This window comes from Falco biarmicus, chromosome 12 (genome assembly GCF_023638135.1).
Source record: "Falco biarmicus isolate bFalBia1 chromosome 12, bFalBia1.pri, whole genome shotgun sequence".
NCBI lineage: Eukaryota > Metazoa > Chordata > Aves > Falconiformes > Falconidae > Falco > Falco biarmicus.
In genome coordinates this window covers 21,465,162-21,477,434 of record NC_079299.1, presented here as the reverse complement: position 1 = coordinate 21,477,434, position 12,273 = coordinate 21,465,162, and the positions used below count along the sequence as shown (strand labels likewise).

General features: G+C 53.8%; 1 protein-coding gene across 4 annotated transcripts; it reads right to left on the bottom strand.

Moving 5' to 3' along the window:
* Nucleotides 1–764: 764 nt before the first annotated feature.
* Nucleotides 765–12,270, bottom strand: GTPBP2 (GTP binding protein 2). Of its 4 annotated transcripts, none has more exons than XM_056356858.1 (12): nucleotides 12,164–12,270; nucleotides 9,032–9,058; nucleotides 8,228–8,412; nucleotides 7,815–7,923; nucleotides 7,075–7,272; nucleotides 6,626–6,800; nucleotides 5,829–6,048; nucleotides 5,266–5,401; nucleotides 4,827–4,885; nucleotides 3,900–4,071; nucleotides 3,473–3,637; nucleotides 765–3,049 (listed from the first exon to the last, which is right to left on the bottom strand). In XM_056356858.1, the coding sequence occupies exons 1-12, from the start codon at nucleotides 12,215–12,217 to the stop codon at nucleotides 2,852–2,854; spliced, it is 1,698 nt and encodes a 565-aa protein (XP_056212833.1). In that variant the 5' UTR covers nucleotides 12,218–12,270; the 3' UTR covers nucleotides 765–2,851. The 4 variants fall into 4 exon arrangements, with proteins under 4 accessions (XP_056212833.1, XP_056212832.1, XP_056212831.1 ...); XM_056356857.1 differs by lacking the exon at nucleotides 12,164–12,270 and adding an exon at nucleotides 11,423–11,669 and having other exon boundaries at nucleotides 5,829–6,045; XM_056356856.1 differs by lacking the exon at nucleotides 12,164–12,270 and adding an exon at nucleotides 11,423–11,668.
* Nucleotides 12,271–12,273: the final 3 nt, after the last annotated feature.

Below are 12,273 nucleotides of genomic sequence, written 5' to 3'. Positions count from 1 at the left end.
AGCACAAGCAGCTCATTCTGGTGCGTGCAGCTCTGCTGGTAAGCAGCAGAGGGAGGAATTACAGAGTCACTCCCATTAATGACAGTCCTCACGTTGCAAAGTGACAAAGTTTCCCAAGTCCTCACGCAAAGAGAAATAGCAACCAGTCTGGCAGGGTTGCCTTACGCTCCTGTGACAGTGGAACATCTGGTTTCCTAAGTGTCTGGCAACACTGGGCTCTACAGATGTCACTACCTGACACAAAACCATGTTGGTAACAGGCAAATCCCTTCAGTGACACAAGTCACCTCCACAGGGAAGCCTTTCTGCCTCTGCTTGTCCCAAGGGAACAACTTGTTCTCGTGGAGAGACGGCAGTTGTGAACCCCTTGGTAAGGTCAAAGCTATTATAAAAATAAACCACCAGTTAGATGCGTGCCCTAGAAAGCATCCCTTTAATTAGGCTCTGGGGGAATTTGTGGCTGAGGAGGCACTTGCCACAGCCTGTTCCGCCCACAACAGCCTGAAGTGCTGTGCTCAGGGTGACGTGGCTGCCTGTCACCCCAGGCTGCACACCCAGGCTTGCTCAGATAAGCTGGGAGAGCACAGTTGTAAACAGCAGCACGCGTGCATTCCTTCCACGCTACAGGGCAGTATTTATAGGGCTGAATGCAGGAAGCTTAGGAAGGGGTGAAGGGCAGCCATCTCCAACCATGACCCAGCTCCAAGGGCAGCAGGGCAAGAGCCCAACTCCACCCTCGCTCAGTGTACAATTCAGCCAGCGAGCTCAATAAAACATCTTTATTCTGTACATTTATATATAGATGCTTGGGGAATAGTGACAACCCCCAGCATTAGAAAAATTCAAGACAACAAAACAGCAATTATGAAGAGCATGGCACCAAGAACAGTCATGCCACAGATGGCAGGGATGAGGTGAGACCAGCCATCAGCTATTTCAGAGAAGGTCACAGCACCCATGCCCACTTTGGAGTAGAAAACATCAGGGCTGCTGCAAACAGCTGGAGTCCCCACCACACCCCAGGCAGCTTTCTTTGTGACCCACTAGCACCAAAGGGAAGAGCGTGCTGGCAGCTGGGGCTTGTCCTTCCTGCAGGCATGGGTGAAAGACCACGTCACCGTAACACCCAGACCACTGCCAGGATAGGAAAAGAAGAGGGATCCTGCTTGAGCAGTGACCCTGAGCCAGCAGCTCCTGTCTCACTGCTGGGCTGATGGGGGAGAAGCAGAAGAAGTCAGTGCTCCCCCCGAGGGACAGGCCACTCCTGTCACTACCAAGCTGCCTCTGAATCCCTTCATTGATATCACCATTTCACTGGTTTCCCCGTGCCTCAGCACGCTCTTTGCAGGGTGTAGCTGCCACCTCCCCACCTGCTAGAGCCCAGCCCAGCGGAGAGCACCACTTTGCGACATCCACAGATCAGCACGGGCCACGCAGCCCCGCAGGCACTGCCTGTGCCAGCAGCAGAACTTGCTCTCCCGGTAGTAGAACGGTTGTTTGGGTGCCCAAGTGCTATCACAGGCTCTCGCCCTTCTCTTCAGTCAGGGTTGGCAGGCCACCACACCATGCAACAGGGCTGGCTGAAGGCCTGTTGCTCACAGTAGACACATTTGGTCTAACAGTCAACAATAAAACCAAAAGCCTATGTACAGCCATACAGCCCCTGCTGCACCCTCCAGGCTACACAGCCGAGCTGCACAACAGCGAGTGGGAGACAAACGTGCTCCACTCTTTGTTCACAGAGTCCTTGCTGGCAACATCAGCTTTCTTCTGACAACAAACCCCAGTGGCAAGGGAAAGAAAAGAGTTCTTCCTCCAGGAGAAACAAATAAAATCACGCCACTGTCAAATCACATCTAAACAATACAAGTCACCTGATTTTGTGTTAGTGATGCAGCCTATCCTCCTCGCACATTAAGGCAAGCGTGTGAGGAGCAAGCTGGGCTGGGACCTGGAACAGCCACACCAGGAAGCCCACTGCAAACCACTGCTGCCAATGTGCAGATGACACCGTCAGCTGAACACCCATGGAAACAACCTGCACACGCCAGCACAGACCCAGGCCCCGCTCCGCTCCACAGAACGGCCTCCTGCCCAGCTGCTGCAAGGAACGGATGGAAGCGCAAACGCTGCCTTCACGACGTTACATCAGGAAGCTGCGCCACTCAGAGCAGCCACAGCTTCCCAGGAGTCAGAAAGTGGGATGCTGAAGGAGCATGTACATGTGAGTGGGGAACAGAACATTTGTCCAACACTAAGACACTCAGATTGGAGTAATGCAAAACCAACACACAAACGGACACACAGCAGATTAAAGCCAACCAAGATTAAAACGGTTAAAAAGTGTCCTGAATGCATTCTGAGAGGTTCAACCAAACCCCTGCTGTGGGTAGCAGGACCTCTTCCATCCCCTGCCCAGAAGGATGTGCTGCAGGATGATTCAAGAGAGGATTGTTGTCATCCCAGTGCTTCAGAGAGCAGAAATGGGACCAGAGATGGAAAACCATCTCTTTACTGCTAGTCTTCAAGGGTTCTGCTCCTCCCAACCAGTAATTTTCAAACAGTAAACAAAGCCACAACTTGCCTGCCCAGGTCTGCAGGTGCCTCTGATCTATTCTGAAGGAGGGCAGGGTCATGGAAGCTGCAGACAATGTGGAGAACATGCTTAACTTGCCCCATATACGGCACTGAATGCAAGAAACTCTCCCAGGCTCCATCTCACAGTGTGGAGGAGGGACACCCACACTAGAACGGGACAGCAGCAGCTCCAGGCATCACTCGGAGAACCACGGGAGCTTCCATCCTTCTCCCTGGGTGTTGGTGAGTGGAGATCTCTCTGACCTAGTGGTAGTCAGAAGCTCAGCTGTCCAGGCCCCAGGGACTCCTCCAGGCCATTTTCTTTGGTGATGATGGCTTGGAGGTCAGTGACATGCCCAATGCCTTTGGTGACTCCTTCACGGAAAAGCAGCTTGGCTCCAATCTTCAAGTATTCAGGATGCTTGATGAACCTGAAACGGACAACTGCCTTCTCTCCTGTCCGCAGCTTGTCCTGAAAAGAAAATGGAGAGAGCTGAGACCCATCCACCATACCAATGCACGCAGCAGAGGTGCATGTGGATGCTGAGAAGATAAGGCAAATGAGGAGGTTGCCTCCCTCAGACTGCAAGGTTTAAGCCCTTCCCATTATTGTATGCACAAGAGGACACAGGAAGACACAAGCTCTGGAGAACGGAGAGTTCACCTCTCTTCAGTCTTGCTGTAGTTCATTATGCTGCTTGTTTTGCAAGGAGGGAATTCTTTACCATGTTGGGAAGAAAAGCAACCAAATGGGCAGGAGAAGGGGACGGAGTGTGCTCCTAGGAAGGGACACAGCTACTCAAGATACCAGTAGCCCCTAGCCTTACTAGGGGGCCTGGTGGAATCCAAACAAACCCCACAGGGAAGTCCATCTTCCCTTTCCTCCCATGCCTACCTTTCCATGGATCTTCTCTACAATAGCAGTCTGTCGCACATTCCCCACGTGCACCGTCACCTGAAACCCTTTCCGGAAAGTCGTGGCATGGAACAACAGCACAATCTCAGCTTCAAACACGGAGCAGATGGTGGGGTTCATTTCTGGGCTCACCATGACCATGCCCTGCACAACAACCCAAAGCTCAGACCAGTTAGGACCAGTCCCCTTGCTTGGGAACAGCCCCCAGTGCCACAAACACATCACTCTGCAACCTGGGCTGCGCCCCATTCTCATCCTACTTTGTAGTCTGACCATTTCCTCCCCTTCCAGCAAGTTTCCTGCAAACATCTGTACTTCATTCCCACCCTACCAACGGGGGACCTACAGGGAAGCCTCCAGTCCTGCTCACTGGACCAGTGAGCAACCTGACAACAGCAGCACTCACCTTGCGCAGCAGGGAGCGGTCGAAGGGTCCAAGGGCCAGCGTGGCTGCCTGCCCAGCCCGCAGCACTCGGCAGGCAGAGCGGTTGCGCTGGATACTGCACACTTTCAGCCGGAGGAACTTTCCATCATCAGTGGGACCAACCACCAGGTTCTCCCCTTCTCGGCAGATCCCACTGCCCAGGGCAGAAGAGTAGGACAGAGCTCATCAGGAGACAAGGAAAAAAATTTACCCTCCAAGATCAATCCGCACAAACTCACCCAGGGCCAAGGAGGTGAGTGTCCTTAGACCCTTACCCTGGACCAACTAACAGGGAAGCAAAGCTGATGGGAACAGGGATTTCCTACAACATGAGCAGAAGCCACATTATCACTTCTAAGAATACCAGGTACAGACAGGGCCCATTCTGTCCCCAGCACTCCGCCACACTGCATTGTTTCTGCTGGAGAGACTGTAGCTGACACCTGTTCCGTGTGGATGCACTGGTGGCCTGCACCTGATCTGATCACTCCGAAACACTGAGGGCCAGCTGCCTTCTCACGGGGCAGCATGCAGATAACCTCTGCTGGGATCGGAGGAGTTGCCCTCTACATTTCCTCCCCCTGCTTGAGGAAGGAGGAAAGCGAGGCCTTGGGATCATGGCTAACCTCTGTCCACTCTGGGTCCCAGGATGCTTTTCTTCAGCATGCTACCGGTTACGTTCCTAATCCAGCAACTTTAGAGCAGACTCCTGCTTGCCACCACGGGACCAATGGTCTGCTCATGGCACCTCCCAGCACCCTGTAGGGCTTTACCCTCACTTGGCCCAGTCACCTGGCAGCAGTCAGGACTGAGCCTCGCGCTGCTTCCACATCTACAGCAGATGACTCTAACCTTGTGGGAACTTCAGCAACCATTCACACCCACACTGGTCTGTTTGGCCTCACTTACCTTGACAGAGTTCCTCCCACAACAGTCCCCACCTCTGGCACAGTATAAATTTCATCGACCTGCAGCAAGGCACAAGAATGAGCTCTCAGACAACTGAAATAGGTTCTCCAGAATGAGACAAGGTACCCACCCCTTGTGCGGAGGGAGGTGAGTTCTCTGCTGGTCATCAGACATCTCCCACTACCTCCCACTAGAGGAACCTCTGCCTTTGAAGCGGCAACCAGAGAAACAATCTTACCCCTGAGATGGGCATCCCTTGGTTAGGACAGAACCCTGCCTAACAGGCTTTTTTCAAGAACCAAGTCCTTTCTTTAATGTCTCCTAGTAGTCCAGGAGTTCACCAAGTCTCTGCCCATGGTGTCCAGATCCCCCAGATGTTTGTCACATGTCATAGCAAAGAGTGCAGTACCAGAACTAGAAACAAACCTCCCTTACACACCTGAAACTCTGTGAGTTGCTGCATTAGTTCTTCCTGCTCTTTACTGTTGGTCAGTGGAGGAAGGATGTTGAGGAAGACTTTTAGGAGATCCAGGTTCTCCCCAGAAACGCTGGACAGTGTGAAGATTGGGGTGATGCTGTCAGACACAAATAGGCAGGAATGAACAGAAGGCCAGAGTGCAGCTGAAGAAGATGGCTGGGATTCTGAATATCCTGAGTGCAGCAAGAGGACAGAGACTGCAAGCTAGAGCAGGAGGGCACACTGGCTAGGTACAACTCTGCAGTAAACCCCTGCCTCAGTGGTTGGTTGAGGTACCAGTCCCCTACACTTCTGTCATGGAGAAGTAACTCCAGTGAAGCCTCAGGCATCTTCTGCTCCCAGAGCCCAGAAAAAGGCCTGGGAGAAGAAAATGCCTTCTTGGAGAATGCAAAGGTAGGAAACTTGATGAGAAACCAAGATGTTCAAGATACAGTTGCCTCCCCTGTAGTTCCCCTTCCCCAGCTCCGCACAGCAGCCCAGTCTGAACTGCCTGCTCCCAGAAGAGAAAAGTAATGGTCCCTTACTTGGGAGACTGTGCAAACTGCTGCGCTGCTGTAACTGCATCATCATCTGAGTTCACAAGCAGCGGGAGCTTGTTGCAGCCTGGCTGCTTCAGGATTCGCTCCAGCTGCTTCACTGTCCGTTCCACGGTGGCCTTTGAACACAAGTCAACTTTGCTGATGACAATGAAGAAGGGGACCTTGAGGGCCATGGCCAAGCCTAAGTGCTCTCGTGTTGTGCCTGCTGCAGGAGACATGTGAGAGTGTAGGTACAGTAGCAGTCATCACTGTTGCTTGTTTACACGACGGCTGTGTCTCCTGGCTCTCCCACAGGCCCACTCTAGAGATTTCACCCTAACTGCTTAGTTCACCAGGCAATGAAAAAGCAAAATTATCTTTTAAATGAAACCAAACATCAGTCCAGAAAAATAAAAACCACCAAGAATTTTTGTGACTGATCTCTGTGCTTCAGAAAGATGCAGTAATTTTTATTCTTGGGCACGAGTTTGCCAGAAAACAGCCACAAAAATGTCAAGGAAAGATGTGGGAGAATTCCAGCTGCCTTTTTACAAGGCTTCAGCATTCAGCATCCCTAATATGTCAAAATTAGGGGGTTTTTCTGACAAACACAGCCTCAAATTCCAAACAAAGCATCTCTGTCCAGGGTACAGTTTAAGGCAGTCTAAGAGGATCCCAGCTCTGCTTCCACACTAGTATTTTTTTTTCTGACAGCTGTTCCCAGCTAACAAGGACCCACTGCCCCCATTCTCCATTTCTCTTCACACATTTCTGCCAGTCCATGCAGGCAGGGCAACACTCACCAATGCCAGTGTTGGCGCTAACCACCAGCATAGCAAAGTCCGGGCAGTAGCTGGTGAGACCAAAGATGGTTGTCTTAAGATACTTGTGGTGGCCAGCCAGGTCAATGAAAGTGATCATTTTGGAAGAACTCTCACAGATCTCTTCTGCTGTTCGGGAGTCACTGTAATTTACCACCTGAGGAACATAAGGACTTGGTAAGAGAAGGAGCCCCAGCAGGCAAATGAAGAAAACCCAGCTCTTCTATCCACTTTGACCTCAGAATTAGTGAGGAGAGATCATTCACCATGGGTGCAAGAAACAATGCCTGTTGCAAATGGACAAGTAGCACTCAGGTTCAGCTAAAGAGGCACAGAGCTGTGCCACTTCTCTCATGTCCCACTCACAGTTGTAACAGGAGGGTAGTCCTACTCTCCTCCAGCTTTCTGAGTTCAGCAGCCCACTCCCTCACCTCTCCTTTGCTGTTGAAACCGAGGATCTCAAAGCTGATGCTCGACGTTCTTCCTGACTGGATTTCATGGAGATGCCGGAAGAGGTTGAGGCGTGCTCTTCCCCGCCCGTTGTCCAGCTCTCCTTGTGTTAGGACACCCAACAGGGTTGATTTCCCTGAGTCCACATTCCCCAGCACAGCTACTCGCAGGTCTAGGAACTACAGGAAGAAGAACAGAGAAATCGGGAAACTCTGCTGCTGCTGTGCTGGGAGTGCATGAACATTACATGGCAGTGGAGATGTGCCTCAAAGAGCTTCTTTACATGATGGACACTGTGCAGTGTAATCTTGCTCATTCTGCTCTTGCTCCCAGCAAACTGCCCAGGAGTCCTGATACACTCCCTGGAGTTGTGATGTGACACATCAGGCTTTGACATCACAAAAAAGGCCGTCTGCTGCAGCAGGACCTCTAAATTTTTACTTGTTTGCACACTAGCCTGCACCAGAACTGTTGCCATAGAAGTGAAATAATTTTGCACCTCTGATCCTGGCAATCTCCCCTACTGGTATCTGCCTCAACCACAATCTTGGAGATTAAAAGTGTTATCAGGCCTCTCTCTGGAAGCTCTTCAAAGCATCTGCTATGGGCCAATCTATGACAAAGTGCCTCTAGGGTTTGGACTCCCATTCCAAAAGGAAGCTGCTTGTATGAAGCCTTTAAGTCTCCAGCAGGAGACAATGGTCAAGTCACAGGTCCCTACCTGCTGGTTATCAGGCACCTTTCGGACAAGGACCTCCGTTATCTTCCTTGGAACGTCGCTGTCATAATCGACCTCCCTCTCCCGCAGCACCGTAATGTCAGCCCCAACCCTGCCACAAACATGAAAGGAAGGACTGAGACACACTTGTACTTGGCAGCTCTTGCACCTCTAGAATCACAGCTGGCAAAGCAAATGGGATGGAAGCTGGGGATAGCAGGGAAGGAGCCTCAAGCTTCCAGTCAAAAGCCCCGTAACTGCCCTTGTATTTACAGAGCCTCATGATGAGGGAATTTCAGTCATACAGGGGCTTTGTAGAATGAAGCCACTGGCTCCTCAGGGGACTCCTGGGGCTGAGCCTCTCTACTGGAGGCTGTTTATGCCTGTGGGTCCTGCAGATGAAAGGGAACACTTACTTCTCTGCCATACGGCGCAGTGTCTTGAGTGAGGCACGCATCTCCTCCTCTGAGAGGCCCACCAGCAGCCCGTTGTCCTCCACACCAATCTGATAGACAGCCTCACCTCGGCCTTCCTGTAGTCGCCACTTCATCTGTGTCACCAGGTGCTCAAAGCGATATTGCGAGGGATTCACTAGCTTTAGCTGTTTAATGAAGGGGGTAGTTACAGTCACAGCCTGTATGCAGAGGGAATCCCAGTACCCAAGCCAGCAACTCCCTAACCCAACACCATGAAGGAATTCCCCCAGCTCTGACCCACCTCTAGAAAACACAACCCAAGTTAGTGTCTGCACAGAAGCCATAGGACAGATGAGAAAGGGTTTCATAAAGGTGTATACATATGGTAGAAGAACTTTCCTGCATCTTGCCAAAGGGATCTGTACCCTGCCTGCTGTGGGACTGATCTGTGACACAGGAGCCAGTAAGTGCAAATGGCAAAAAAGCCACAAGAAAGTGACAAATGATTTTCAGGGACACCTGCCGTTCTCTCTCAAAAGGAAGAAGATTTCAGGAAAAACACAGTGGCCCTCATCTCCTAAACCAGATTCCTCAAAATGAGTACTGGGATCAAATTCTTCCAGCTCAGCATACTGGGTATTGCTAGGCACAAATACAGAAGATGATTGATAGACCCTTAGTAGAGTGTCCACTTTTCTATCCTTTCCTTGGACATGTTTCCCATATGCTGTGTTTGGTAAAGTTACTCACTGCAAAATAACCCTCTGGGAGGAAGACCTCCTTCTGCAACTTCAAGAGGCTCACCTTGTACTCAATGTTCCCATCTTCTGCCTGGTCAGAGAATGAAACGAGACAGAAAGGTTAGATGCTGTGCCAGCAGGGACTTCTATAGGCATCAGATGCCCAGATACTCTGCAGCTCATGCTGACGGTTTCAGAGAGAGGGAAAGTGGCAGAAATATAGCGTTAGGTCATAGGCTCTTCTGCCATTCATTCCTACGCTCAACTGGAACTTACTTTAGGTTTGTTTCTGCTGTTTGCATCCCATATCATGGAAACCAGAGGACAAAACTAGAGAGGGACATGGGGGCTAATGCTGGTTTTGGGATATTTTTTTTACTGCCAGTGAAGAATAGGGCCGGTCTAACAGTCACAGAGAGAGAGTTCCAGTTTCAAAAAGGCACAGGCCAGCAGATGATTAAAAGTATTCTCCACCACCCATCCATGACCCACAATGCCACCCAGAGCATCCCACTCCCATCCTATCCAGCAGCTTCCATCCACCCAATGTGCACAGAAACAGGAGACTGGGAACAAAAGTCACTGCCTGCTCTCCTGCAGACTGATACCCTCCCTCACTAAATTAGTTTTTCACTGACTCCTTTCCATATCCTCGCATATCTTCTCTCTGCAAGAAAAAAAGGACTACATACATAAGGAAACAAGCTACTGAATTCTTTGCAGTACAGCCAGCTGGTCACTGGCCTGGCAGTTCTGGAGAACCAGAGCTGATTGGGACTGTCTGTCCACAACATGCTCAGAACTTTCCCAGGAAGGGCTGGAGCTGGACTGGGCTGTCACAGAAAGGCCCGGGTGCTCACCAAGCTCATTCCAACCACAACAGGCTCCAGTTTTACAAAGAGAACATTTAGCCAATATCAAAGTAATTTTCTTACTGATTCAGTCTAAGGACCGCTGAGAAGGTGCTGGAGCCCGCATGAAGCCAAGTACTGTGGCAGACTAAATGGGGCTGCCAACACTAAGCACTTCCTTTTCCTCTGGACACTGATTTGCATGTCAGGAGAGGCAAGAGCCCTCTCCTTGCCTTCTAGCTCAGTTCCTAACCACAGTGTTGTTTACAGTGGCAAAAGGCCAACAGAAGGAAGTTCTGAATTGTCAGCTCGGCTCTCGGGTAGCGGAGCTACGCAGTGAGAAAAGGGTACTTGCAGAAGGTCTTCCTCTCTTACCATCTACCAGCTTTCCAGCTCTAGGAAAAACACATTCACCTACTGTGCTGTCATCTAAATAAGGGGGTGGGTCTCCTTCAAGGCAGCTGAGACTAGGAAAGCAACAAGCCTAGACTTGCTGGGCCACATACTGCACAGGGTAGCCAGGGCCAGGAAGCTGTGCTGAAACCGCAGGGGGCTGTCCAGCCTCCAGCTCAAAAGACACAGAAACTAAACTGAGGCTGCAGGGGACAATCCTGCCCATGGAGAAGATCTAGCAGTAGCAAAGTGCTGTTTTCCTGTCTTGCCAAGAGTCACAGCCCTGCCTCCTGGAGGAATCGCTCCCTCCCAGCCAGCGCAGGCTCTTACAGATTTTACAGAAAGCTCACTGAGTAGGACCAAGCAGTTGACTCCAGGGCAATGTAATGCTCCCCACGGTGACAGTCCTATCAGCACGGTGCCAACTGCCTGAACTAACCAACATACTCACTACCAATGCCATTTTTTCCTGCTGCAAGAGGCAAGTGCCTCACACCGTCAGTACCATCTGCATCTCTGCGTAAGAAAAGTTGTCAAATTAGCCGTGAAGGGGAGTCACTAGAGCCTGCTGAGCAATGCCTATGAGTTTGGCAGCTGGAAAGGGACTTACACCCACCAGATTGGCTCTTGGGGAGAGATGCGAACAGGATGCTCGGGACTACGAGTTGAGCAAATCTTTATTTCTGAAGCTATTTAGTTCCCAGACGGCAAAGCACCCACAGACAGACACCAGGCAGCAAGATACTAATAACGGACAGGGCTTGGTGGGCCACGCAAGGAGCTTGCTGGCACCAGGGACACAAGCACAGTGTGCTGCCACGTCAAACCCCGGAGGAGAGAGCGGGGCAGGAGGGCACACCGCCCGCGGGCCCGGGGCTGCAGCACCGCCCGCAGGGCTGCCAGCCGACCCCGCACCGACCCCGCCGGGACCCCCGGCCGAGCCTCTCCAGAAGCAGCCCCCAACCTGACGAGCGACCAAACCCGCGACGGTGGGGGAGCTGCAGGCGCGGGTCGCACCGAGCTGCTCGGGGGGACACCCCACCCCTCCGCCCCCTCCAGCCCCGCAGCGGCGGCGCCCCCCGCCCCCGGGACCCGCCCGGCCCTGACAGGAGCGGCGCGGACCCCGCGACACCAGGCCTCGGGGCGGGGGGCGCCCCCTCCGCGGCTGACGGGACGCGGCGGCGGCCGCCGGCCCGGCCGGGGGAGCTCACCTCGGGCGGCAGGTACGGCGGGTTGTTGGCCTTCCCCCCCCGGCTCCGCCCGTTCTTCTTCTTCGCCTTCGAGCCGCTGCCGCCGCCGCCGGGCGCGGTACCCCCGCGCCCGCGCATCGCCCCGCCTGCCCCGCCGCCCGCCGGCCGGCAGCAGCCCCCGAACAGCTCCGACACCCGCGAGTCCATGGCAGCCGGCGCGGCCCCGCCGCCCCGGTGCGGCGCCCGCTCCCCCGCCCGGGCTCCCCGCCCCGGCCCCGCCGCCCCGGCGTCAGCAGCCGCCGCGCGGCGCCACGGGAAACAGAGTCCCGCTCGCCTACGGCTCCCAGAAGGCCCCGCGCCCCGCCCCCTCGGAACTGCAGCTCCCGGCGCGCCACGCGGCGCGCCCCCTCGCTCCCCTGTGGGCTCCCCCCGCGGGGGCGGATGGGAGCTGGAGTCCGAGAGAGGGCGCCGCCTGGCGGCCGCGGCGCACAACGCGAGGTGTGCTGCCGCTGCCCCGGGCCCGCCCGGCGGGACCCGCTCGTGCCCGCCGGTTTCCCCTCTCGCGGCTCACAGGCCTCGCGGCGGGGCGGGGCCTCGCTGAGCGACAACGGCCGACCGGCGCCCGCTTCTTACTGGCGTCGTTGGAACGTTACTGAGGGCGCTCGGCACAGGCGGTACCTCATCACCGCACAGCCCGGTCGCAGAGCTCCTGCCGCGGGGGGCGACAGCAAGACCCCCTTGCCGTGCTCCGCATCACCTCACCGAGCGTTTGGCCCGTCTCCCACCGCCGCCAAGCCTCGTTTTTCTCCACCGCATCCTCTGGCGAGGGCGGCGCCCGGTTAGTCTTTGCAACTTTAACACTCTTTGGGGCT